Source organism: Ambystoma mexicanum, chromosome 1q (assembly GCF_040938575.1).
Source record: "Ambystoma mexicanum isolate Mex_15411 chromosome 1q, UKY_AmexF1_1, whole genome shotgun sequence".
NCBI lineage: Eukaryota > Metazoa > Chordata > Amphibia > Caudata > Ambystomatidae > Ambystoma > Ambystoma mexicanum.
In genome coordinates this window covers 40,181,395-40,208,563 of record NC_090922.1, presented here as the reverse complement: position 1 = coordinate 40,208,563, position 27,169 = coordinate 40,181,395, and the positions used below count along the sequence as shown (strand labels likewise).

Here is a 27,169-nt window from a genome sequence, read left to right as displayed (position 1 = left end):
ATACATTCCATGTGTTTTCAGGTGCATGGTGGCAGTTGAGCAGAATGCAGGTGTATGTGATTAGTTCAGTGGAGTGCTGTGCTGGAGTTTAATTTGAATGTTGAATGTGGTTTATGTCACCCAGTGGCAAACTAGGGTTAATGGTGAACAAAGACAGAACCGGATTGAAATATTCCCACAAACCCTTAACTCTGTTCACTCTTTGCCCCAGATGCTGAGGTAAATGGACGCCTTAAGGGAAGTGCTCATGTTCCCAAAGTAACCCAGAAGTACTTCAACAGGAAACTGATATCAACAGGGAATATGGAGGCAGATCTCTTTTCATTCTCCCTGAAGTAGCAGCAGGATCACACCATGTAGCTAAGGGTGGAGAGGGAGCTTCCAAACTGCAAAATTGTGGATTCTGAAGAGTGGGGCGACAATTATTTTAAAATATATTCTGCATTTGGTTTATATAGAAACCTTTTACACCTCAAAAGTAACAATATGCATACAATAAATACAAATCTAATTTAGCATAAAAACATTTCATCATACAAGAAGACTAATGCATTTGAACCATACAGCCATTAATATCTTCTCCATCATAAAATGCCATAAGAGAGAATCCCTCTCTATGACTACACTTCAGTCCAAATAAAGGCTGCCACAGTTGCAACCAGAGAATTCCCTGAATAGAATTGATCAGTTTGTACAATGCTACTAGCAAATTTCACATAACCTTTGTAATAGAATTTCCTCAATAAGGGGTAAGTAGTAAAATGTGTCAAAGTTTGAATCTCTGAATCCCAATCTACATATTCTCAAGATAAGAGGAATCTTTTGCCATGCTCCAATATAATCAAATGTAATGTGGGCGGCAGATTAAAACAAAGACACATTATGAAGCGCCTCAACTGGGAATTGTTCGTCTTAACAATGTAACTAAATGCCCTGGGGAAATCAAAACCTTGCTTTAGGTACTCCTGATATCTGGCCCCTTTTGATAAATTGTTAGAAGCCATACTCTGTCCCACATGATAGCTTTATTTTTCGGATGTTTGAGGGATAAACCCAAATTCAAAGGTGTTTCAAGATTGAAACCAATACAGCGATGGAAGCTCGCCACGGCATGAGCAAATTCCTTTATCATGTTAGTGGAAGTAGAAATCCCATCAATCATATTCGAAATAAAGATTGTGTAATGAATTTGCATAATACTAATCTGCCAACATTTATAAGTACAATGTACTATGGGCAATCTTCCACAAGGTAAATAAAGAAGTCAAGCCAAGCCCACAACAAATTGCCTTGGCAGTGGCAGAGTTAGATAATTCTAGGCTAGAACGCCAAAGCTTACCCGCCAGCAAACTAAACCATGAAACTTCTTTCAGTAAAAGCATCAAGGCCATTTAAGGCTCCAGGAGCAATACACGTTTTAGAGATTGAGACCTTCAAGAGAGTATCCCCCACTTATGGTAATGTAAGCTTTAACTGCACGAAGATTCCTCAGAACTTAAGGTATTATAGTATTAGCCAGGGTTGCCCTACTCAGGCAGTTGCTGACAGGAACACCAAGGTAAGTGTACTCTTAAATCTGGATGGGAGTATCAACTATTTTCCAAACGTAGTTAAAAGTTCTCTTTTTATTGACGTCCATTATAATCTGTCTTTTTTAGATTTAGAAAGCTGTTATCCCTTGATTAATCAAAAAGTACCTGCAAGCTACGTTGGAGGTCCTGTCACAGTTTTATCCATATCATCTGCGTAAGAGAGCCATGAAATAGGATGCGTGCCAATACACAGAGGAAACCTATTACAATGTCTTAAGGTCTCATGCATATCGGTAACATATAAATTATATAATAGTGGAGCCAATACACAACCCTGCTTAAGTCCATGATTAGTCTGTTTGAGGATAATAAATCTGCATAATTTAATCTTACAGATAACCAGCTGCCCTGGTACAGTTGCTTTATTAAATTAAGAATAGGGTTTTCAAGTCCCCAGTTCTGATTTTTGCCACAGCTTGTTACATAATGTTGTATGAAGGCACCGGCACAGTCACAAAGCATATATACAGTCTCAAACCCTTAGTAGCCAAGGTGGAGCAGATGAGATAAAGCACGTGGTACCGAAGCAGTTGTGGAAACCTGTTTGCTGGCTTTTTAATACATTATCAATTGACCAAGCATTCAGCTTCCTAAGCAAAAGGTCAGAAAATATTTTAGAGAAAGTCGGTCATAGCCAACAAGCGATAATTTGTAGGATTGTCTATGGGCCCTTTCTTATTTATAGGTATCATCATAGATATTTTTCCAACTCTCTGGAACCACACCTGTTTTGGCAATCTTAATAAAATGTTTTGCATAAGATTTGCCCAGAGCAAAGGCAACTTTTTAATTACCACATTGGCTATGGCATCAAGGCCTGGGGCATGAGAGGACTTTGAGTTTGTGTATAATGTCAAGAATGTCCTGGGTTGTGAAAGTATACCAATGTGAGCTGTTAAAAATTGTTAAAGAACCACTCTTCATTAGCAAGCTGTCAGCTTTATAATACAGTGTGCGTACATGATCTATCCATGTCCTTTCAGAAACCGGGTTAACTTTCCTATTGTTACTCCCCATCATATGTTTATGGTAGCAATACCAAAACTTCTGGTTATCATTAGATTGTAGCGCAGTAAAGACTATCTGCCATTGTGCATTCCTAATAGAATTCTTATGGGCCTGAACCAGTTTTTATATTTAGTGCAGAGATTGACTATCTGCGCCATATTTCCAGTAAAATTTGACCCATGTTTCTTGATTCTTCTTATAGAATTCAATTCTTTCTTCTTGGCTGCTAGAACTGCATCATATAAATAATGTGGTTTGGATTTAGAACATAACCACTTCTGGGGGGAGACACTTGAGTGATTGTTTTAATAATCTCATAATAAATAAAATTTGTATTGAAGCAACTTATGACAGTGGTCCAGGCTATCATTGTTATTCCTCAAACAAAGGTTTTTGTACAGAGCCAAGTTGAACGTATCTTTCTCCAGCATGGGGTCTTCCATGGATTCACATGCTCATGAATATTCCCTGTCGTCAGGCTGGGAATCCTCGGTAAAGAAAAAATCAATATCCGTTTCGTTTCTGATCTGTCTTCCGTAGTAGTAACCAATCACTGATCTCTGCGTCATACTGACCACAGCCAATGACTGCCCTCTACCTAAGCCCCGCCTCTGGCAGCCATCTTCAGATTTTTACCGCATGTTCAAGTGTTGGGATCCTCGTGCTATTGCACTCGAGCGTTAGTGCTATTTTTTCACTTTTTTTCTCAGAAAAATTTCTCTTTTTCGGTCAAAAGAGCCTCAAGCTCCACCGTTTCTTCATCCGATCAACGGGGACCCGTGTCGGATTCGTCTACGCCCCTCAAGGGTAAAGATTTCGTCGAGCCACGCTTTTGGGGGACTCCAGAAGTTTCTCAGGCCCATCTCGGACATGGCCCAGGAGAAGGGAAGCTCGACGCCCGGAAAGCTGTTCAGGGTCTGCCCTGGATGCCAGCTTCAGAATGTCTTTAAGGAGGACGAACACTCCCTTTGCCTTTACTGCCTACATGAGGACAAGACGCACGTGGAGAAGGACTGTGCGTTTTGCGGCAATATGTCGGAGAGGACCATGAAGGACTGCCATCAACGTCTCGCCAACTGGCTGGAAGGAAAGAGCCCGTCAGGCGAGAAGAAGAAGAAGAAGTCCGAGCGGTCTTCTAAGACTTTTGAGGGCGCCCCGGCGACAGGGGTCCAACAGAAGGCCAAGCACCGCGAGTCCGCTGGCACCGGGAGCGCCGAACGGTCGGGCTCTACGGGCGCCAGGCAGGGCGCATCCTCCCCGGCGCCATCAACCACGAGCCAACGCTCTGGCTCGGGTAAGAGGAAGGCCGAGCACCCGGCAAAACTCCTGGAGAGACCCCGGTCGTGCCCTAAGGCCCCATCGGAGGGGGAGCGAGGTGGTGACCCTCCCCCCAAGGAAAAGGCGGTGAGCGCACCTAAGGTGGTGAAAGCCTTTATGCATCCGGCCAAGGCCTCTATCGAGGCAGTCGCGGCGGCCCTGGTTCAGCCTGTGGAGGCTACACCAGTGGTGGCGACCCCGGGGCCCAGAATCTCCCTGCCACCGCGGAGGGAGTCCTCTTTCGTGCCCATCGACAGGACCCCCGTAAAACCTCCGACGGAGAAGAAAAAGGGGGGGCAGGAGGTTGTCGTGGACTCGACCTCAACCTCTGAGGAGGAGCTGATCGAAGTCTTAGGCCACGGCGCTGGCGTGGAAGAAGACCATCCTGTCGGGAGGGACCCCGACGTGGGAGACGACGAGAACGTCGAGGGTGCCGACGGGGCTCCTGATCGCCCGTCGGAACCCCCTCAACCAGTGCCGCAAGACAACTCGGCGGCCATTTTGTTGGCTATACAGTCCTTATGCTCGGAGATAAGGACGAGACTGCCGTTACCACCAACGGAGGAACCGCTCCCGACGGGGGACCCGGAGCCAGGCCCTTCTGGGAGCCCTCCCCCTAAGAGAAGAAGGATTCATCCTCCACCTCCTTTTCAGCCATCGCGCCCTGTTCAGCCCTCCTCCCCGTCCACGACACGTGTGGATGATACGGGGACTGACACGGCCGCGCCGGGTACGGACAACGAGGTTTACGACGAGGATCTCCCATCGTCACCTCCCACCCGGGCTTCCCCGCCGGACGAGATTGGATCGTTTCTCTCCATGATCGCCAGGGCATCCAAGATTTTCCAGCTCTGCCCGGAAGAGAAGAAGGAAGGTTTCCTTTATCAACGGCGCGAGACCAAGAGGAAGACGGTCCTCGCTGTACCTCTACTAGACGATATTTGGGATGAGGGCCTCGCCCTCCTCAAGAACCCATCCACGATGCCGGCTAGAAGGGATCGGTACGAGAAGAAGTACCGGGTCCTGGACGCGGCCCCCTTGTGCCTTCGGGCACAGCCGACCCCGGACTCGGTCGTCTCCGCGGCGGCCAGGAAGAAAGCGGGGGAGGGGGGGCGCGGCCTCTACGTCAACCTCCCCGCTGGACGGCGAGGGAAAGAAATTAGACACAATGGGACGCAGAGTCATCTCGTCGGCAGCGACGACGATTAAGGCGGCCAACGCCTTGGCTATCGTAGCCCGCTACGACAGGGAGTTGTGGTACCAACTGGCCCCCCTGCTGGACTTCCTACACGATGACAAGAGGTCGGAAGCCCTGGAGATCTTGCAGGAAGGAGAGGTGGCGTCGGACCACGCCATTACGATTGCGACGGACATCGCTGACACTGGATTTCGCCAGTTGGGCAACGGTGTGTGCCTTAGGCGGCGTGGATGGCTCAAGGCTACTGACTTCCATCAGGACGTGCAGACCAGGGTCTTGGACATGCCGTTCGACGGAAACAACCTGTTTGGGAAAACAGTGGACGATTCCCTTCAAGCCATCAAGGTGGACACGGAGACGGCCCGGGCTCTTGGGGTTCTCCAGCAACGACGACCGCCCTTTCGGAGTGGCGGAGGCAAACAGGTTGCCTCCAAAGGTTCCAGCGGCGGATTTTCCACCTACCGTCAAGCGGCCCGTTCGTCGTCACAGGAAGCTTACAGGGGACGAGGCAAGTCAGGCGGACCCCGCCGTCGTCGCCAAGGACAAGGCGGCAAAGCCTCGTCGAAGCAGGACTGAACGGCCGTGGGATCGGACCCTCAACGAAGCACCCCGGTGGGAGGCCGGCTGGCGAGCTTCGTCAGCGTGTGGGAGTCCATCTCCACCGACCGTTGGGTGCTGGGCGCCCTGGCTCAGGGTCACGCGCTCGAGTTTCTAAAGAGGTGCCCGCGCGTCCCCCCTGTGGCCAGGAAGGAACATCACGTCCCTCAACTTCTCTTGGAGGTAAGGGCGATGCTCAGGAAGGGCGCCATCGAGTTCGTCCCAAAGAGGCTTCGGGGCTCCGGAGTTTACTCAAGATACTTCCTCGTGAAGAAGAAGACTGGAGGATGGCGTCCCATCCTGGACCTATGACGACTGAACAAAATCATCAAGGCACAGAAGTTCCAGATGGTCACCCTCCAACACGTCCTGGGTCAACTGGAGGAGGGCGATTTCCTGTCGTCGTTGGATTTGGAGGATGCCTACTTCCATATTCCCATCCTAAAGGGACACCGAAAGTTTCTCAGGTTCGTGGTCCAAGGACGTCACTACCAGTTCAGAGCCCTCCCCTTCGGATTGAGGTCGGCACCCAGGGTGTTCACCAAGTGCCTCGCACCGGTGGCGGCGCAGCTGCGCCGAGAGGGGGATCCACGTCTACCCCTACCTGGACGACTGGCTCATCCGAGCAAAGACGAAGGAGCTCGCCGTGGAGCACACAGCAAGGACCGTCCAACTGCTCACGGACCTGGGATTCTCCATAAACTATGCCAGGTCCCACCTGGTGCCTGCTCAAGACGCACTGTTTCTGGGAGCAAAGCTCGACACAGTGTCGCTTCTGGCCTCTCCGTCGGAGGAAAGGACGAGGGCCATCATGGGCAAGGTGCAGCGGATGCTGGTCGCGGACGCGGCCAGGGTGAGGTCCATCAAGTCCCTCCTCGGAATGATGTCTTCTTGCATTTATCTCATCCGCCTGTGCAGGCTCCGGATGCGCCCGTTGCAGGAGTTCCTGGACGCGCGCTGGATCCAGACGACGGGCAGCTTTGAGGAGAGGATCACACTCGACGAGAGTTTCCGATGAGCGATCCGGTGGTGGGGCACCCGCGCGCATCTGACGGCAGGCATGGACTTTCAGACCCCCAGCCACCAGGAGACAGTGACCACAGATGCCTCCCTGGAGGGGTGGGGAGCGCACACCGAAAATCTGCACGCGAGAGGCCTTTGGCTTCCGATGGCGAAGTCCCTCCATATCAACGTCCTGGAGCTCCGTGCAGTGTTTAGGGCCCTCAGGTCCTTTCTTCCGTCCCTCAAGGGCAAGGTGGTGAGGATCTTCACCGACAACACCACCACCATGTTCTACATCAGGAAGCAGGACGGTACCAGATCCCCAGCCCTGTCCAAGGAGGCGCAGGATCTGTGGCATTGGGCCGTCGCCCAAGGGATGTTTCTGGTGCCGTTTCATCTGGCAGGGATAAAAAAACACCATTGCCGACTCGCTCAGCAGAGAGCTGCGCTCGTGCCACGAGTGGGAGCTACGGCAGGATCTAGTGGACCGCCTCTTCCGATGGTGGGGCACACCCCAGATCGATCTGTTCGCGACGGCGACGAACTCCAAGTGCCGGAGGTTCGCCAGCAGGTTTCCCCAGCCGAGGAGCATGGGCGATGCTTTCTCGTTCCCCTGGGAGGGCCTGTTTCTATACGCGTTCCCTCCATTGCCATTGCTGACCCGGCTCATCAACCAGCCCAAGAGGTCACGGTGCAGGATGATCCTCGTCGCACCTGCGTGGCCGAGGCAGATATGGTTCCCGGACCTTCTGGACTTGTCAGCGCCCCCGTCAATCAAGCTGCCAGTGGACGCGGATCTTCTCTCCAGGGAAGGAGGCGCCATCCTCCATCACGACCCGAAGTCGCTGAACTTGCAGGCCTGGCTCCTGCAGCGCTAGAGTTTGGAGGATACGACATACCGGCCGACTGCAGAGAGGTTCTTGCAAAGGCCAGGGCGTCCTCAACTCTTAAATGCTACGGACACAAATGGATGAGGTTCTCTGTCTGGTGCCACGCACAGAAGATTAACCCGCTACGGATTACAGCTCCCCAGGTACTGCCGTACCTACTGACGCTGGCCAAGGCTGGACTGGCGCACGCGTCCATCAAGATTCATCTTGCTGCGATCTTTGTGGTCTCATCGTCTGGTGAAAGAGTTCATGAAGGGACTGTTCAGATCGTTCCCGCCGGTGAAGGCTCCGGCCCCGGCGTGGGAGCTCAACGTGGTGCTGACCAAGCTCATGGGACCTCCGTTCGAGCCTCTGCACTCGGCTCCGTTGAAGTTCTTGTCGTGGAAAACAGTGTTTCTTGTGGCCATCACCTCCGTACGACGGGTGGGAGAGATCCCGGCCCTTTCCTGCAAGGCCCCGTACTTGACTTTTCACGACAAGGGGGTAATGCTCAGGACGCACCCCTCCTTCATGCCCAAGGTGCCGTCGGACTTCCATCTCAACGAACCCTTGGTGTTGCCTGTTTTCTTCCCGTCGCCTTCGTCGCCAGCTGAAAGGACTTTGCACTCGCTGGATGTGGCTAGAGCGCTGAAGTTCTACGTGGACCGCACAAAGTGTTTTCGGAAGACGTCACAACTCTTTGTGAACTTTGGACCTGTCAATCAGGGGAAGGCTCTCTCGAAGGCTTCCATTTCCAGATGGCTCTCCGGCTGTATCATGTACTGTCATCGGTTGGCAAACCGACCGCTGCCTGGCCGTCCGAGAGCCCATTCCACCAGAGGGATCGCAGCTACCACGGCGTTCCTATCTGGTGTGCCCTTGCTGGACATCTGCAGGGCTGCTACGTGGAGGTCGACGCACACCTTCACGAAATTCTACTGCGTCGATCGGGATTCCAGGGAGGAGTCCAGGGTCGGCCAAGCAGTGCTGTGCAACCTGTTCGCCTAAGGTGAGCCTGGTGAGGAGGTAAGAATTGCTTAATGTTGAGTTTGATGTAATGCTTAATGTTGAGCCTTTGCCACCTCCCGTGGTTGTGCATGTGTGTACTGCTATGTATTCTTTATTCATGAACATGTGAATCCATGCCAGACCCCATGCTGGAGAAGGAACAAGTTACTTACCTGTAACTGTTGGTCTCCAGCATGGGTCTGGCATGGATTCACATGCGAACCCTCCCGCCTACCCCTCTGCGGCTCTTCACTTGGTCATACTGCCACTTCACGTGCTACCAAATCTGAAGATGGCTGCCAGAGGCGGGGCTTAGGTAGAGGGCAGTCATTGGCTGTGGTCAGTATGACGCAGAGATCAGTGATTGGTTACTACTACGAAAGACAGATAAGAAACAAAACTGATACTGATTTTTTCGTTACCGAGGGTTCCCAGCCTGACGGGGAATATTCATGAGCATGTGAAACCATGCCAGACGCATGCTGGAGAACAGTTACAGGTAAGTAACTTGTTACATATTCCTTTCATTCCAACCAATACCGTTTCACTGGACATTGACAGCAACATCACCCTGCAAGTAATGAGAATTTTTTGATTTCACTCAATCGAAGAATGCAGTTCAGTACAACATGATCACTCAGGTCATTATTATGGGAGGACGGTTTAAAATCTAACCCTGCCTGCAAATGAGAGAAAACAAAAAATAGATTCATCGTCCTCCCTCATTTACAGACATCATTGAAATAGATGGGTTAGATTTTTTTGAGCCTGTACAAGCAACCTGAGGAGCCATGAGCAATTGAAGAGAGGGTATTGTTAACAATATGAAACACTGGTATCAATCCACTTAAGGCTGCAAATATGTGGAAAACTCACAAAGTAGTCAGCCATGATGGAAATCTGCCTTTGTGTACCGTTTGACAATCGAGCTTGGACAGGGGCCATGCATGCACGGGAAAGGCTTTACGTGCTCGCACAATGAGATCTAGTTTAAGAAAGTTGATGAGTGAGTGCTTCCCGATGTATGCGCAAAGAGAACAGTTTTTGCTGATATGTGCTTAGAGTGGTTGCTGTTGACATACACAACTCGATTAAGTGGGAAAACGCCAAGTCGCATCGACTTGGCCACCTGCCTTCGGAAATAAAAGCAATGCAGGTAACTGTGCGTACAGGCACACTGAGGAGGAGCAAACGGTCTTTAAAAAATATTGCACAAAGGCATGAGTGGTTTCCTACTAAGGAGAAACCACCTGATGCTGGCCCGTTTACGTACACTACAATAAAATGCAATTTAGTCACTATTCCACTTCAAGAAACAAATGTATAAATAGCAAACTGCTCATCCCCATCTACTATGAACCAGATGGAAATTACAATCTTCATAGTATTACAAAATCATAAGTAATGGAACAGAAAACGAGCAATGTAAACATGACCTGCTGAAAGAGCAGAAGAGACACAAGATTGCCTAGGCAGGATATGTCATGATCAAGCATGGAGAACTTGACTAGAATGTGACTTGTTAACATATGAAACCCAATTAGACTAGGTTTTATGAGAAATTAAGTTTAGTACAAAACCATAATACTTGACGCCCCCCACCCATGTACTGCCATACAATTACAAGTAAGGAATGTTTACATCTATAGAAACCATTGAGAATTGCTCTGGCTATCCCTCCACACAGTAACCTTTGAGATTCTGTGGTTTCACAGACCGGCAAAATAAGTTCACACGCTTTCCCAACACTTGCTTCTTCATAGTCTTTCTCTTCTGTAATCACCTTCTTCTTTCTTGCCTTATGTTTTTTGATCGTAGCCGACTGCCTCTTACTTCCTGCATGGCTTATTTCCTAGGTGTTAGTATATCAAGACATAATGAAGTCTTGCCTGTGCAGAAAAGAAAACAATCTCTAACTGTTACTTTCTCTCACAGGTGTTGGCAATAAACATCCTTGGACGTTTCTTGCTGAATAACGACAAAAATATCAGGTAATTCAGATGTTGGTTGATCAAAGAACCTTGCATGGGAGCGATTGCATTGGATGGACCAGTCTCCCTGTAATAAAAATGTGTAGTTTATGTAAGACGATTGATTTCTAGATTTGAGATTTCATGCAGATATGTGATGTGGAAGGAGGTTCAAATCAAATGCTAACTTTCTTTTTGCGCAGGGTCCATTGACAGTTTTCTTTGTTTGCACCGAAAGGGGCTAAACTCTGGTATGGTCTGCTAGAAGGTTGTCCAGGAATGTAGCCCAAAATGGATCTTTGGCAAAAAAATGTCATTTCAAGGGAACAACAAATGGTTTTTGCAGCAATGGGACCAATATTCAATTTTAAACAGGCCGATCCTATGGGCATGCACAACTTACAATGTCTTCTCATATGAAAATAAATCAAAATGCCATTAGTACTATATGGCAAGAAATCTGTTATTTTTAAGGGTATCTACGTTTGTGTGCATGTTTGTCTGTGTATGTATGTAAATGAGTAGATAATTTAATTAGATGAACAAAGTCATTTTTGCTTATTTGCCAGGTTTATTTTATTTCACCAATTCTCAGGCAGAGATGGAATGAGCCTTTGAAAAACATTACAGTTTAAATAGCCTGTTGCTAAAGCTAATTAGATGTTGGATGTAAAAGGATAGAAAAAATTGTTAAAATGGAAGTAGGAAATTGAATAAAAAGTGACCCCAATGAGAACATTTATGCTTTTGATGAAACCCTGGAGTTAAGCAAATTACTTTCGCTGGGTAACATTTTTGAGTAGTATTGGTTGGAATAATCGTCCTTGGTTGGAATAATCTTCCTGACGAGACAATATTTTTAATGGCTTGTTCAAATGGGTTCCTGCGACCCTTTAAAAAGAGGATGGCAACTGAGTGGTTAGGGCAACAGTCCTAGCTTATGTGGCCAAATCATGAGCATTATATGGTGCTGAGCTACTGGAATGGTCAGCACAGGTGGTGTTGTCTGCTACGTATAACAAATGTATGCACTTTCTACTGCTTGAGGGACCATCTACATCTAGCTACAAAGCGGATTCACTGGGAACTTGGTGGGAGCCCTTCCTGGACGAGACTGTCAAACTATTTCTATATCGAGTTTGTTTTATTATTTGTAATGCGCACCAGACCAAGAGTAAAACCTCATTGCACTGGAGTTCACTACTGTATTGCTTAAGGAATTCTACACCACCTTGCAATTAGAGTACTGAATTATGGGTTTCTTGTGTGACGAACTGAGCCTCTCTGTGTTAATATTTAACACAATAAGGTAATCACTGTCAGGATGAAAATCCTACATTGACGCCAGTGGCCGCCCCTGTGTGTGCCCCGACTTTGGCCGCACTGCTGATGGGACTCTGTAAATTGTTATGGAGATTTTTTTAACAGCCCCACGGTGAGGCGTGGGTAGAAACATTTAAACATAAACAATGAAATACACCAAACATTATACTCATACTAAAGACAGACTTTTTCAGTATTATGGTAAAAAGATGCTTTCATTCATTCCACCTCCTTTCAAGAGATGCAGTATTGAGGTTTAACCTAACACAAGCGCCGTTGGAGTCCTAGAAATGTGGGGAGGGGTTGGGGCATTACAGGAAACTGGCCAAAAGAGCCAACAAACCAGTAACATTAGTCTAAATGTACTGGGCCTGAATAGTCCCTAGTTTACCCCTGGAAATAAGTAGAAACAGTGTAACCACTAGTGGTTACTGTAACATGGTTACTTCCTATGGCATAGTCAACTGCAGTGATTTAGTATGTTAGAATCTGTAATAAAACATTGGTACCTTCTAAAACTTAAATGTTAGTCTTAAAACTCAAAGGGCCCATGGGAAAAACAGAGAAAAATCTCTCCGTTCCGGCAAGTAACTTTTTTAGTCCCTTTGAAGAAGTTGAGTTTCCAAAATTTCTCCCATAAAAATCAATGGGACACATCCCATAGGGCTGCCATGGTTCTAGGACGTTGTCAGTCACATTCTCCTTCTACCCCAGAGGTTTAGTAAGGGAGGCAATTTGGGAGGAGTGAAGCCCAAGGGACTCCCAAGTATGAGTTCTAGGCCCGGAAGAGCTGGTTGTAGAGAAAGCACAAAGGCCACTTGACAATGAAGATTTAACAACAAGGGGTGTTTCAAATTTCTGCCTCTCCCGACCCAGATTACCCCTTTGATCAGAACTAACTACAAGATCAAGAGCACAGTGACAGGTACTCAAAGCACTGGTTGCTCCGAATTTGTTCCAGGAATGGTGGTGCACTTGTGAGTTTGCGTGTCCGGTTGATGTCTAGCTAGCTGAGGTTGGGTGACAGAGGGGAGTACTTCAAGCCTGGGACACAGTAAGTTTCCTAATGATGCAGACCCAATAAAGAAGTCACCTGGCTAGATGGGTGACTGTGCAGCAACAAAAACGACCGGAGCATGGTTGAATTAAGCTACCTTCGCAAGATGGCGCTGGGGAACATGAGGGTACAACCAGCCTGCAAGATACAGTCCCACAACAGAGGCAATGGCTAGGGTTCCAGCAGCTACAGATGAGGTGTCCAGAAAGGGCAGCCAGCTCTGAGTTGGCAGGAATCAAAGGATAAGCTCTAGATGAGTTGCCACCAGCAGGAGGGAGCAGGATTTGCAAAGCACACAAGAGCCAGGTTGTAGCCAGTATAACAAACAGGATCTTCAGCATATGCCCATCTTCCAGCAGGCTCCAGTTTAGAATCTGGAACGGATCTGAGGAATATACAGGGTCTCCCACTGACGCATTCAGGGGCTGACCACCAGTACACCAATTACGCTCCAGACAACACAGGTTTTGGCACTGAACACCGCTGCATAAACGCACTACCTTATTGAATGCGGAATGGGTTGTTTGGAGAGCTTTAAAGCAGTTTATACCAGTTTAAACCACAGCCAAGAGTGCATGTGTGTGCCCATGTCTGCAAAGTGGTAGTTTTGGCCATGCAGCCTGGTTCACACAGACAAAGGAATGACAAACAATAAAATGACTGGCACCAGGGCCTAAACACCTGTGTTCGTTCTCCAATGGATCCCATATTGGTGTGTTGAGCTACTAATGCAGTAAAGGTGGCCACACACCTGGTGTAGCTACAATTAAGTCATGGAGGAAGACGCAACCACCCGGCTGGAGGTTCATGGTGAGGCCACCAGAACAATACAAGCCACATTCATTGAAGAGCGGTGTTGCTGAGAATTCTCAGAAATGTGCTAATTCCTCAATACCTTAGAGACCGCCAGCACCTTTGCTGGATTTTAGGATTTTTAAGTTCTTAACTTGGAGAGAGCGAGACCCTTTTTCCCCACTCTCTCATGTATTTTTTCTGTGATTTGAACTCTGTTTCTTTTGGATTTGGAGTCTTACAAACTGCATAGGCATAATCTTTTTACATAGTGGCACACAGCACCTTTAGTGCAGTGGCAAAAGGAAGTCTTTTAGATTTCCCAATGGTTTAACTACCTTCTCTTGGATAAACTACTGTTTCCAAGAGCAGTGAAGTGAAATTGACTTTACTTGCATTTGTAACTTTCTAGACCCAGCACACACTATCATACAATAGGATGCTGGAGGGGTTACTTAGTATCCCCTTTGTCTAGTTTCTCATGCAACATTTTTGTTATCCTTTCTACAATTAATGGCTGGTGGCAGTGGTTTACTTTTAGCTACTGTGGTGTGTTTTTACTGCGGGCTGCGTTCGCAGTTGCAGTAAAGCACCCATGGGTGCCATTTTTGTCAAAATGGCCCTGGTCGTCTTTTTTCGCCATTTCTTGCTGTAGAGGTCCTTCATGAGATTTACTCTGCACACCAAACTAGGTTTGGTCCTTTTGTTCACTTTGTCTTTGGCGGGATTCACTAGTGAAGCCCGCCTCTGGCTCCAGGGTGTCTAGCAGGGGTAGGAAGTGAGGGAGGTGCTTGAAACTCCCTGTGCTTAATCCCCTTGTTTACAGGAATGCACCCAAAGGTGATTGGCTGGCTGGCTGTCCGGCAAGGGCAGCCACCCTGTTGTGTGACTGACAGCTAGGCTGGAATGAATGGGAGAAACCTGCATAAAAGCAGAGGCTTTTTGGCTTGGAAGACAGTCGACTACTGGATGAAGGAATGATACGATATATTTTTTGTATCGCGCTTGTACAAAAGTGTTTCAGAGAGCGACTAGTCAAGGGAGGGGAACAGGGGAGGACACTAAACAGCGATCTTACTAGGCCCAGTGACATTGAGAACGTGCAAGCGCATGGGAAAGGGGAAAGGGAAAACGTGCATGGAAGGGGGAGAGTGGAAATTGCAGAGCAGATAAATAATGAATAAAAATAAATAGAAAATGGAGACATTAAACATTGGTAGTGCAGCCAGCAAGTGGCAAGTGCTGTATTTATGCCATCAGACTGGGTAAGTCTGATAAGTGCAGAAAAAGATAAAAGGGGGGCGGGCTGTATGGGTACATATACAGTCCACCAGTGCAAGGGGTGGCCAGGAGGCAGTGCAGGAGGGCGGCAGGGTGAGCAGGTACCTGGGCCCAGGGGAAAGAGGGTGGCCAGGTGCACAGTGCCAAGAGAGCCGGTCAGCAGGGGAGAGGGGGAGAGAATGCAGAAGCAAAGAGGAAGGTCTTGAGGTACTCCCGGAGATGGAGCTCCTCAAGTTTTAGATCGTCAGGGAGGCTGTGCCAGAGGGAGGCCCCAGCCGAAGATGGAGATCTACCCCCAGCTTGTTTCTTTGAAAAATGATTGACCCGGAGGGGGTTGGAGGTAGAGGAGCGAAGAGCTAGAGAGGAGAGGTATTTGCGGAGGGATAGCTGTAGGTATTTTGGACCCAGGCCCCAGAAAGCCTTGTGGACAATTCAAAGGGTTTTGAATTTAATCCTTGCATCCACTGGGAGCCAATGGAGAGATTTCAGGGCTGGAGAGATACGATCCCAGGGCTTGAGGCCAAGGACAAGTCTCGCAGTCCTGTTCTGGATAAGTTGCAGAGGGTGGAGAGTAGAGGCAGGTAGATTTAGAAAGAGGCTGTTACAATAGTCCTACCTAGAGGGAGACAGTGAGCTTCTGAGGGAAGGAGAGGAAAGGCAGAGTACCTCTGAGGAGGTGCAGTAGGAAGTTTGACTTTTTAGAGACCTCAGAGATATGGGCGGAGAAGGAAAGTGTGGAGTCAAAGATGACCCCAATGTTCTTAGCCTCACAGGTAGGAGGGGGGCCAAGAGAGTGAGGGAAAAGGATTGAGATGGTATGCCGATGAGGATCTCAGTCTTGCTGGAATTCAGACAAAGATCAATGGTGCCACACCAATCTTGAATGGCAGTTAGGCAGTCAAAGATGAGAGAGGGAGAGGAGGTGGCCGAGGGCAGCCGGAAATTGAGTTCTGTCATCAGCATAGCGCTGGGAATTTGAGCAGAAAATGGCAATGCAGTGGGCAAGAATTGGCAGGTATTGGTTAAAATGCCAGGGTGAAAGGTTAGACCCCTGGGGAACCCCACAGGTAGAGAGGGAGATGGATGATGGGAAGGACCCCAGTTGGACCTGGGAGGGTCGATCAGAGAGGAAAGCGGTCAGCCAGGCCAGAGCCTGATAAGTGATACCCAGGTTATCACGGAGACGGTTGAGCAGGATGGTGTGGTTGACCGTGTCGAAGGCAGAAGAGAGATCAAGAAGGATGAGGACAGAGGGAATGTTAGTCAAGGTTGGAGAGCAGATCTTCACGGATGTTCAGGAGAGCAGTTTCAGTGCATCTGGCCACTCTGAAGCCAGACTGGTGGTCATGGAGACAGCCAACTGAATCTGAATGAAGGTTAAGCTGAGAGATGGCTATCTTTTCCAGGAGTTTGCACAGAAAGGGGGTAATGGAAATTGGGCGATAGCCGGACAGGAAGGATCAGCTGTGGGTTTCTTGAGAAGAGGATGCACAAGGGAGGGGAAGGATCCTGAGGCAAAGGAGTGGTTGCAGAAATCGGCAAGGGCCGGAGCGAGTTTGTCAATGTGGTCCTTGATGGTTTTAGAGGAACAGGGATGTACCTGTTTTGACGAGGCTTTCATAGATTGGACTTGTCTAGCGACCTCGTCCGCGGAGAAAATAGGAAAGGAAGAGAAGGACGGTGGTGTGGTGGTTTAAGGTGGGGTATGAAAGCACAGGCAAGAGAGTGAATAGGAGGGGCAGGGGAGGAGAGGAGAGGGTGGACAGGATATCCGGGGTTATTGAGATAAAGTGCGAGGCAAGGACATTGCAGAGAGCCTGGGAGGCAAGAGGAGGGGTGGAGACTGCTGTAGGGTTGGCAAGCTCCTTGCAGATTTTAAAGAGTTAAGTCAAGTTGTTAGATGCCGTAGATACACAGGCTTGCATGTGTGCTCTCTTCTTAGTGCGGACAGAGAGTCGGTATTGCCTTTGGAGCAGGCGACATGCCAGTTTGTCAGAGGATGAACAAGAATCCCTCCATTTCCTCTCAGCCGCCTTACACTTAAGTGTAGCTAGGTCGGAGTCATACCAGGAATTGCACTTAGCTTTGGACTTAAAGAGAATCCTCATGGCAGGGGCAAGAGCATCAAGAGTATCGGAGATAGGATAGAGAAGGGACAGGGTTGTGTCAGGGTGCGAGTATGCCAGAGGAGGAGGAGGGGGAGAGAAGGTGGCAGCGAAAGCCTCAGCTGACGCACGCTTCAAAGGTTGGACGTCGGAGAAAGTAAGTGGCAGTGTTGGGGTGGGGTTGGCTTGGGGGGGGGGGGAGAGTGAGAGATGGGAGGAGAGAAAGCATTGGTCACTCCAGGAGAGAGGAGGGGTCAGAGGGATAGAGAGGGGGAGCCCAGGGGAGAGCATAACATCAAGTGTGTGTCCAGAAGAGTGCGTTGGGCCAGAGGGGAGGATAGAGAGGGAGAGGGAATTACAGGGGTTGCGAAAGAGCAGAGATGAGGGACAGGGAGAATCAAGGTGGATGTTGAGGTTACCAAGGAGGAGGAGTTGAGTGGTTGAGGCCAGGAGGGGGAGGAAAGGTCAGCCCATTCAGAGAGAAAAGAGGTGACTTGCACGGGGGCTGGTAGAGAGTAGCAACAGTGAAAGGGTGGTTAGGAGAGATTGAGAGCCTGCAGACAAGGTATTCTAAAGAGGAGTAAATCTGAGTGGGAATGATAGTCGCACAAATCCACTCGGGAAAGATAAGGACTGCGCCCCCTCCAGGTCGAGTGGATCTGGGTGCGGAGAGGATCTTGTAGCCATCAGGGAGTAGAGTGTCAAAGCTCGTGACAGAGCTGTCCGTGAACCATGTCTCCGTAAGACCGAGGACATCGAGGTCCAGTTCTTCAAGGAGGTGGCAGATGTCAGAGGAGTGTTTGACAGCAGAGCGAGAGTTGAGAGTGGCAAGATGAAGAAGGTTGCTGGCCTTAAAGACCTTCTGGGGAGGAGTACAAATCCGAGGTACGCCCTGCAGAGTTGTGGAGGTAGCCTGAAGAGTGGCAGAGGAGGAGGAAAAAGTGGGCAAGGTAGCCAAGGAGTGAGAGGAGGGGACAGCTGGAGATGAGAGGAAGTTGATGAGGCGAGGAAAACGTCTATCGAAGAGGAGGAGATTGGCCTGAGGACCTTGGACCATAACAATGCCATTTAGGTAGACATTAAGGATGACTCTGGAGGAGTCGAAGGGAGCCATGAGGACATCCCAGCGACTGCCACCATTTATGGGAGAAGAGCAGACAGGACAGAGCACAGAGATCATATGGGGGGGGTCCATAGATCAGGCGAAGGAACAACAAAGAGGATATCGGTGACGGTCTGTCTGGAAGAAGCGCTGGTATAGGTATCAGCGATAGGGAGACCAGAGTTAGAGGCCAATATATCCTTTTTAAATTTCTTTTTTCCAGACTTAGTGAGAAGGGAAGGATAGTTGATAGAGAAGCAGTTGGAATAGATGGGAGAAACAAGAGTGTCATGATTGGAAAAGGTAGGTGGCAGAGGGAGGAGTAAGCAAGTCAAGCAGCATTGAGCAGTCGCTGGGCTAGCAGGTTACAATCAATGGCCAAAGTTGGATGCAAAAATACACCCAAGTTTGACTTTCAAATAAATGCAAAATTCGAAGAAGAACTTGGAAGAGATGCTGTCTGCAACTCCTGGACTGTTGGTTTGCCCTGTGAAGCCCTGCTACTGTGCTGAAGCTCCGAATTCGCCTCGACAAGGACGACGTCGCCCCTTGAGTTGGTGGGACCAATCAACTCCAAAATGAACTTGTCTGGACATCCTCTCCGAGCTGGCTGTACTTCCTTGCTGCTGCAGGAACCAAAGTGTCAGGGAGAGGAACACCATATTGGAGTGCATCACTTTTAATTTGGACCCGAGCTTGTGGAAGATCCTCCGGACTCCCAGGAAGCAGGACTGACCAAGCCTGAGCCACTTCAACAGAGTGCTGGACCCCAGATGTGAGGACAGTCCAAAGTGGTAGCAGAGAACCGCAGTGGTGCTGTTTGCTGAATGCAGAGGAGCTGAAACCGCGCAGTGCTGCTGAATTGAAGTTTGCCCTTTGCTGTTGATGATCGTCCCATTGCAGTGCAGGAATCCCCAGAAGTGCTCCCTCTTGTCCCCACAACTGAGGCCCTGGAAAAACAGGCTCTGCAGAGCTGCACAGTAACAGGAGCCAGCTCAAACCATTTCTTCTAACCAAAGGTACTATACAGTCTAAGAGAACTTACCTTTTGTTGTGTAGCCTTAATTGTTCTCAGTTGAGACTTGTCTTGGTTGCTTCTGTAGAGTTGCTTGCATCTTCTACCCCTCACAAGCCTCCCAGCTTGTGACCCCTACATTGTTTTTCCACAAAGACTTCTAAAACATTGTGCAAGACTTTTACTTACCTGCAAGTAGTGCTTCAGCTCACCTAGACTTTTGCCAAATTGACATTGGCTGGCTTGGCTCCATAAATGACTCTTCTTACCTGTGACATTGTGCGTTACCTTTCCTTCCAGGAAGGGGTTAACTTACTTTTCATTGGGGGGTTCAAAAGTACGTACCTGCTTCAGAATATTTGTGTGATCTCTTGTCTTATTCTAATAACCTTTCCTTTGACACTCATCTCAGTATTGCTCAAAGATGTGCCAGTGATATATTAATGTCCACAGTGTCCTATCTATTTAAGTCACCTGAGCGTGTAAGGAAGTGTCTGTGTGCCATCCCAAATGGGTACTTACTGATTTAGAGAAACTAAGATGTGTATTTTGGAGTATTTGTGTGTTACTGTTATATTGCCCCTTCGGAGGAAGGCTTATTCAAACTGACTGTTAAATTAATAATTGTTTAATCAAGAAACCTTGAGTGTAAGTGTTTATTTGGATACTGGTCACTGTGAATCTCTGTGTAACCACCCTACTGCTCACATTGACCTCTCTTAAGATAAGCCTGGCTGCTCAGCTACACTACCAACCCGTGTAGCACAGACTTGTACCAAAGGTTGGGTTCCTGTTGCCAGGAGGTCAAGGTTGTTTTAGTGCACCCAAAGGGTACTGCACCAAATCTTGCCTAACAAGCAGCCTTCTGAGTGATGTTTGCAGAGTGAGCGACAGGCCTGCTGAAAGATTCCATCACAGTCATGGGTGGCATTGAAGATGGACTGCACACACAGCCCAGGGACCCACCAGAATCGAACCAGTGACAGGGCGGGAGTCTGAAGACCTGGGTCAGCTAGCAAGGCTGAGGATTTCTGCAGGCAAGGCCCAGGGTGTGGTAGCTGAGGTCCCTGTTGTGTCCGAATTTGGTCTGGCTAGCCTCCGGTTTAGGTCTACAGTTTGGAGTGTAATGTCCCAGAAGGTGCCAGGACCAGAAATTCACGAACCAGGACGAATGACAACCTCCTTCAAAACTACTCATGAGATGGAAGGGTCAGAAACAGTAGTAACAGGAAGCGGAAGGGTTAAGCGTAAGGAGCAGATAAAAGCTGACTCAGGTGAGATTAAATGCTGTGTATGTGGCAACAGGAATGGTCCCTCAAACAGCTGCCGGAGTCTGCCCAGGAATTACAAGATTTGGAAGAGCAGCACCAAGCTACTCTGTTATTCCCAACTAGCACAGGGTTCTCGCTTCGGTCAAGCCAGCAGCACAAGGACAGGAGACTTCAGGAGTGACCAGATGCAGGAGTGACCAGATGCAGGAGTGACCAGATGCAGCAGGCACAGAGGTTAAGGCACAGAAGGCTAGTGGAAGCAGAAGAGCTTGAACCAAAAATCATCGGGCATGCAGGAGTGGGGGATGCAGTAGGAGGAGGACGGAACACAACCAGCAAAACTGCACCAGTCTCTTCAGAGGCAACCTATCGCTCCAGTGGTCTGTAGTGTACATTTTTAGCAAAGTTATCCCTCAATCCAGTCCGTATTGACCAGCTACGTGCTACACACTGTTGCACCCGCACAGGTTTGAATTGCAGTATCTTAGGAGACTGTCATTCAGTAGATGCTGCAATCCTTAACCGAGAAGCCTCTAACTGTGCAAAGAGTAAACCTAGACGCAACAGCCTTTTGAACTGTCCTTTGTGGCCCAAACAAAGGGTAGGCCACAAACAAAATGGCCACGGTGTAGGATTTATTAAAAATCCATATGAATTTCTAAGTTCACCATATAGGCATTTGTCTACCAGCTAAGTAAAAAGCTTGTTTTATGGTGTAGCCCAAAAACAAAATTTGTAGCTGCCATCAACCTACTCTCTAACACACTTTCTGGGCTGGTATACTCTACCAAAGAAAGAATGGGGTGCTCGAGGAGCATTTCTGCCGGGTAGCCATATGGGCTACTAAGGGGAGCACACCAGGATAGAGTTGCTGTTGCAAGGAGACTTTTTATTAGTAGTCCTGACACCAAAACTTCATCAGGGCTGGAGCCCTGCAACACCGTAGCTGTTGGCGCAGCTCCCCTCCTGGGACGACCGCATGCTGCAGTGTCAGCTAGACTTCGCTGGAGCTCATCTAGCACCCTCCGAGAGCCTCGTTCCATCTACACAGCTGATGCCCACAGTCCATCTTGCTCCTGCACACGATAAGGCCCTTGAAAGCGAGGTACCGTTCTGTGAGCCTGATGACCTTCACGTGGAGCCGTTGCTCCATTCCGTAAAATGGCCGCCTGCCTGTGATTTTGTTTACTCAGGTTGCCTAGCAACCTCCTGCCACTACGTGCCTATAGGCTGTTTTGAGCACCGGAAGCTGGCCCCCTGTCGTCTAAGGCCCCCAGAGCGCATGGCCCTTTCCTGTCTGTGTCTGTCTGATCCACAGGGGCGCGAGGCATGTTACTTTACCCAAAAGTCCACTCATTATCCTACATGTAACAATATGAGCGGCGTAAGGCTCAGTCCAAGCGTGTAACAATCCCGTGCTATCCATGACATCCAGTCATATTCCAGACCTTGTTGTCGCTTGGACTTCCACTGACAGCGCTAAGAACAACCTATTGCATCTTCCTACGTATTATTGCTGATCTTTGTACATATTATTTGGCCATCCTTATGGGATGAGCTTACTGTGGCCGTCGGCAGACAAGTTAATTATATACCATACCTACCTGACGTGCGTGCGTGCCTACCGTGCACTTGCTACAGCGAGTACGGTAGATTAACCAACTGTGCAACCTTATGTATGCGAACTGACCACAAAAGTGATGGGTGGAAGATTTCGAATGAATCTAAACCACTGGCAATTGCTCTGGGCAACCTTCCACACCACCGTTTTTTAGCCCGTCTGCGCCATTGCAAAAGGGGACCAGCCATGTGCAAATTAGTCAGCAGCTGCCGCCACCGAAGGTAGCAGCCCAGCCCGAACTGCTAGGCCAGGTCCCCTCTGCACAGAAAACCAAGCAACCCCAGACATGTTTCGGCCTTGTTGGACCTCCTCAGTGAGGTGCAGCCTGGTTCCCTGTGGCGCAGTGAGCAAGGAACCCACATCTGGGCATACCCTCTCTCACAAGGAGAAGCAAACTGACCACAAAAGTGATGGGTGGAAGGTTTCAAATGAATCTAAACCACTGGCAATTGCTCTGGGCAACCTTCCACACCACTGTTTTTTAGCCCGTCTGCGCCATTGTAAAAGGGGACCAGCCATGTGCAAATCAGCCAGCAGCTGCCGCCACCGAAGGTAGCAGCCCAGCCCGAACTGCTAGGCCAGGTCCTCTCCGCACAGAAAACCAAGCAACCCCAGACATGTTTCGGCCTTGTTGGACCTCCTATATTTGTACATATTATTTGGCCATCCTTATGGGATGAGCTTACTGTGGCCGTCGGCAGACAAGTTAATTATATACCATACCTACCTGACGTGCGTGCGTGCCTACCATGCACTTGCTACAGCGCGTACGGTAGATTAACCAACTGTGCAACCTATGTATGCGAGCCAAGTGCCCTTTCACATTATTACCTCATTGGTACACTAACCATTGACTCTTATATCATTACTGTGCCTTTTTGTTATTGCCTATGTGCACCTAAGACTGTACTAGTCTGCATCACTGCTGTAACTACACAGTGTGGTGCGAGTGGTTAGTGGATTTTGATACCTATATAATGTCTAAACTGCCTGCATGCATCTAAGACGGTATTTCGCTGTGACCTTTGTTTTATCTACACAAGGCTGCATTCGTACCTGCGTACTATTGATATCTAGTCAGGGCCTGAATTGTTATTGTCTGTGTGCATATGCCCATTTTGATAACCTAACTATGCATGCCTTTACCTCTTTAGTTGCATACCTACTGGTATTACTGCCTAGCAACAGTACACTGGTTCTATCCTCAGACATAGCTATCCCCAATGCCGTTTGCCTATTATTGACTTCCAGCAACTATACTACTGGTTTCTCGAGAAGATCTTCTTCATTGGCGACTCCTAGGTCCTCAGAATATGGCAGCAAACTAAATATTCCCCATCCTACATGCACCCATATTACTCAACTTTTGAGAATGTCGTCATTGAATATATCCATAAAAAGGGTAACTTCTCTGACTCCATCTAACCTGGCAACTCTACTCTCCCTGAAATGGCCAACTTGGGTTCTACATGCTCCCTAACTCCAGAGCAATGGATTCGAAAATGTGCTGCTAGACCCACCCCGAACCAACCCTGCCCTACCAATATCAGAAACTACAGGCTGGGATCTAGACGTCCAAAAAGTGGAAGCTCTACTGCCAGGCCTGAGGACAACTCTGTGAGCTATATTCTGCCAAAGAAAGTTTAAAATCTAAAGTTAACCCTATTTCCAACACGCCTGATCAGTTAACCTTGCTGACTCACATTAAAGGCGCTCTGATCTATGCAAGATCTATGGTTGCCCATGCGCTCGATATCGCAGACCTGATTACAGACAATCATTTGGACTTTCTAGCTATTACAGAGAACTTGCTCCATGCAGCAACAGGCCCTCCCTCTCGCTTGCCATTTCAGACAATTTTACTATCTTGAGGCTTGGCAGAGGTGGTGGCATTGCCTTTATTGCTAGAACTAATCTAGAACTAAGAATTGCAACTCGCACCCCCTTCTCAGCAGGTGAACTGTTGACAGTTAAACTGCCACGTTCCGCCTCAAGGACCATAACCGTGCATCTGCTATACAGACCACCTGGCCCTAACGCTTTTTTTGAAGAGGATATCTTAATATTACTCTCAACTGGTACTAAACCGACCTCTCAAATCTTAATACTTGAAGACTTTAATCTTGGGCTCAATGACCCAAATGGTCAGCACGCCTCAGCATTGGCCAACACTATCGCAGAATTAGGCTTTAACCAGAGGATTAATACACCAACACACTTTAAAGGCAGAACTTTAGACTGGTTGGCTGACCTCAATTGTGAAACTACTATACTGTCTAATGAACCTTGTGAATTGACTGATCATCACCTTCTATTGTTCAATATTAAGGATAGCCCACAATTTACACTCTGTGGCACCTCCTATTCTCACCAGAAATAAACTGAACATAACAATCAATAACTTAATTTCGCTTATCCAACCCATCACTAATTTTAGGGCTCCCAGCACTGACCCGGCAGTTATAGTTGATACACCTCAACTCCTGGTTCTTCCCTAATCTCAAAGCCTTACGTGCAGAAAAAAGGAAAGCTGAATCCCTTTGGAAAAATAATCCATCAGCTTTAAACAAGGATAATCTATCAAAAATGGTAGCACATTACAAATCTGAGATTTGCCAAACCAAACGTGATATTTTTACAATGAAAGGATCAACAAAGCGAGTTCAAGTACAAGAGAGCTCTTTGTCATCCTGAGAGAACTTGAGTTCCCTACCCCGCCTGCTGATGCGTGCATCAAGGACAAGACGTGGTGCACAAATATTCAAACTGCTCCATCTGACAAAATTGCCCTATTACAAGATAAAATTGAAGCCAAAAAAGTAACATTGTGCACTCCTCTCCTCCACATGGAACTTTGCCAGACCCTACCAAACCGTTTAATCGATTTTAAATTTGCCCAGGTCTCCATACAGGAGGTGGAGAACATTATAACCTCTCTCAAACCTTCCAGATGCCAGGGAGACACTTGCCCACCTCCATTATCAAAGAAGCGGCTAGGGATCTACCCCCATTCATCGCTGCCCTAATTAATGCCTCATTTGACTCATGCTCAGTCCCGAAAAACCTCAAAGACGCTCGGGTCCTACCATTATTAAAGAAACCCACCTTGGACCCAAATATCCCAATCAATTACAGACCTATAACTATGGTCCCTTTTTCTGTTCAAGATCTAGATCAAGTATATCTCCAAATTCAGACCCACCTAGAAACCAACAATCTGAGTGTCACCTACACAAATTAAGCAGATGACACCCAGATTTTCCTCCCCATGTCTGGTGATTACGAGGCTGACTCTGCCCTGCTGAACAAAACCTTTCTCTTCTTCCAGACATGGATGGCCTTGCACGGTCTCTGTCTGAACGATGAAAAGACCGAGCTCCTGCTCATCGGAGCTACAGCTAAACTCAACAAACTAAATTCCAAACCTTCAACATGGATGGCATAGACATTAAAGTCACCAAAGATGTGAAAATGTTGGGCTTCCACCTAGACTCCGCTCTTAATCTACAAAGGCAAGTCAACGCTACCACCTCTGCAACAGCATACACCTGCAAGCTTATCCATGCCTGCAAACCGTACCTGTCTACAGCTAGCTGCATAACACTTGCCAGAGCCCTAGTTCTTTCTAAACTAGACTATTGTAACACGCTTTATCTTGGTTCCAGTAAGCAAAACATCAAAACGGCCCTCCGAGTCCCCTCCTTCTTCCTTCGTTTCCCGGGGCCCCCTCCACGCCGCTGCCTCCACACAGCTCTCCGTGCCCTTGACCTGCTTCGCTGCGGCCTGGGGCCTCCTCCACACAGCTGCCTCCGCACTGCTCTCCGAGCCCTCTCGTCATTCCACACGGCTTGGAGCCTCTTCCTCCTGCGTGCATTCTTGGAGGACTCACTTCGCTGAATCCTGCAGCTCCCTCCACACAGCTGCCTCCACTCAGCTCTCCGAGCCCCTTCTTCTTCCCACAGGGCTTGAGTCCCCTCCTCCTGCGCACGATCCCGACAGATTTGCTTCACTGCTTCCTGGGGCCTCTGTACTTCACTCAACCCCGGAACACCGTCTGCACTACGCTGGTTCCTGGTTGATCCATATAACTGCCTTCTGGGGCCTCTGCGCTACACTTGTTCCACTTGTATACTTGTTGCTCCACTGGCTTTGCTCCAACTCTACTCCCACAGTTCCTGGCTTACCCGGCTCTGACTTTGATTTGTATGCTTCTTCTCCCCCCTCTTCATTGATTGTTCCTACGCCTTCTCAGCTCTACCCTGTGGCCACCTTCGGCGGTGCGGAGATAACTTTGGACACCTATTTTGTCATACATCAAGCACCACTTGACCCCTCCATCTACACTATCGAGTTCCTGCACCATCTAACTTTTCTGGATCATTCTGGCTCCCTCTGTGGTGATAACTTGGTGTAACTACATTGTCCTGTCTCGAGCACCACTGGACTCCTCCATCCACAGTCTCGAGTTCCTGAACCCTCTGACTCTTGTGACTCCCTCCCACCTCCAACTTGAATTCCACCATCAACCCCATCCTCACCTGGTCTCCTCCTATTGTTTTTCCTCCCAATTTTCCTCACTCCTGATTCCACATTGTCCTCTACTTTCCCCCCTTTATTTAAAGAACACGCTGGTCTCTACCCTCTACATTCCCGTTCCTACTATTCTGCTCCTACCTACCTGTCTGTACCGAAGTCCTTGGTATGCGATCCTCCTTATCTCCTTCTCACCTCACTCTACCCCCCACATCCCCCTACCATCTCCTCCTCTCCCTCCTATTCTACTCGCTCCTCCTGATGCCTAGTCCTCTCCACTATTTCCCCCCCACTCTCCTACCCAATCTCCTTCCTTTTCTCATCGCCCTAAACTTCTCTACCCCCCCACTGCCAACCAGCCTGCCCTCATAAACAGTGCTCTCTGGAACGCCAGATCCATCTGTAACAAAACCGCAGCTACCCTTGATCTTTTCTTTCGCCTCAATCTTCATTTCCTCTGCCTAACTGAGACATAGATTTCACCTCAGAACACCTCTGTCCCTGCTTT

The 27,169-nt window shown here is 48.5% G+C and overlaps 1 protein-coding gene across 3 annotated transcripts in view; it reads left to right on the top strand.

Moving 5' to 3' along the window:
* Window positions 1–27,169, top strand: part of AP1G1 (adaptor related protein complex 1 subunit gamma 1) — a 1,918,561-nt gene that overhangs the window by 863,877 nt on the left and 1,027,515 nt on the right. For all 3 annotated transcript variants that reach the window (XM_069635469.1, XM_069635470.1, XM_069635471.1), the window contains one exon: window positions 10,527–10,582. In XM_069635469.1, coding sequence (XP_069491570.1) covers window positions 10,527–10,582 — 56 coding nt within the window. The remainder of the gene's footprint in view (window positions 1–10,526; window positions 10,583–27,169) is intronic.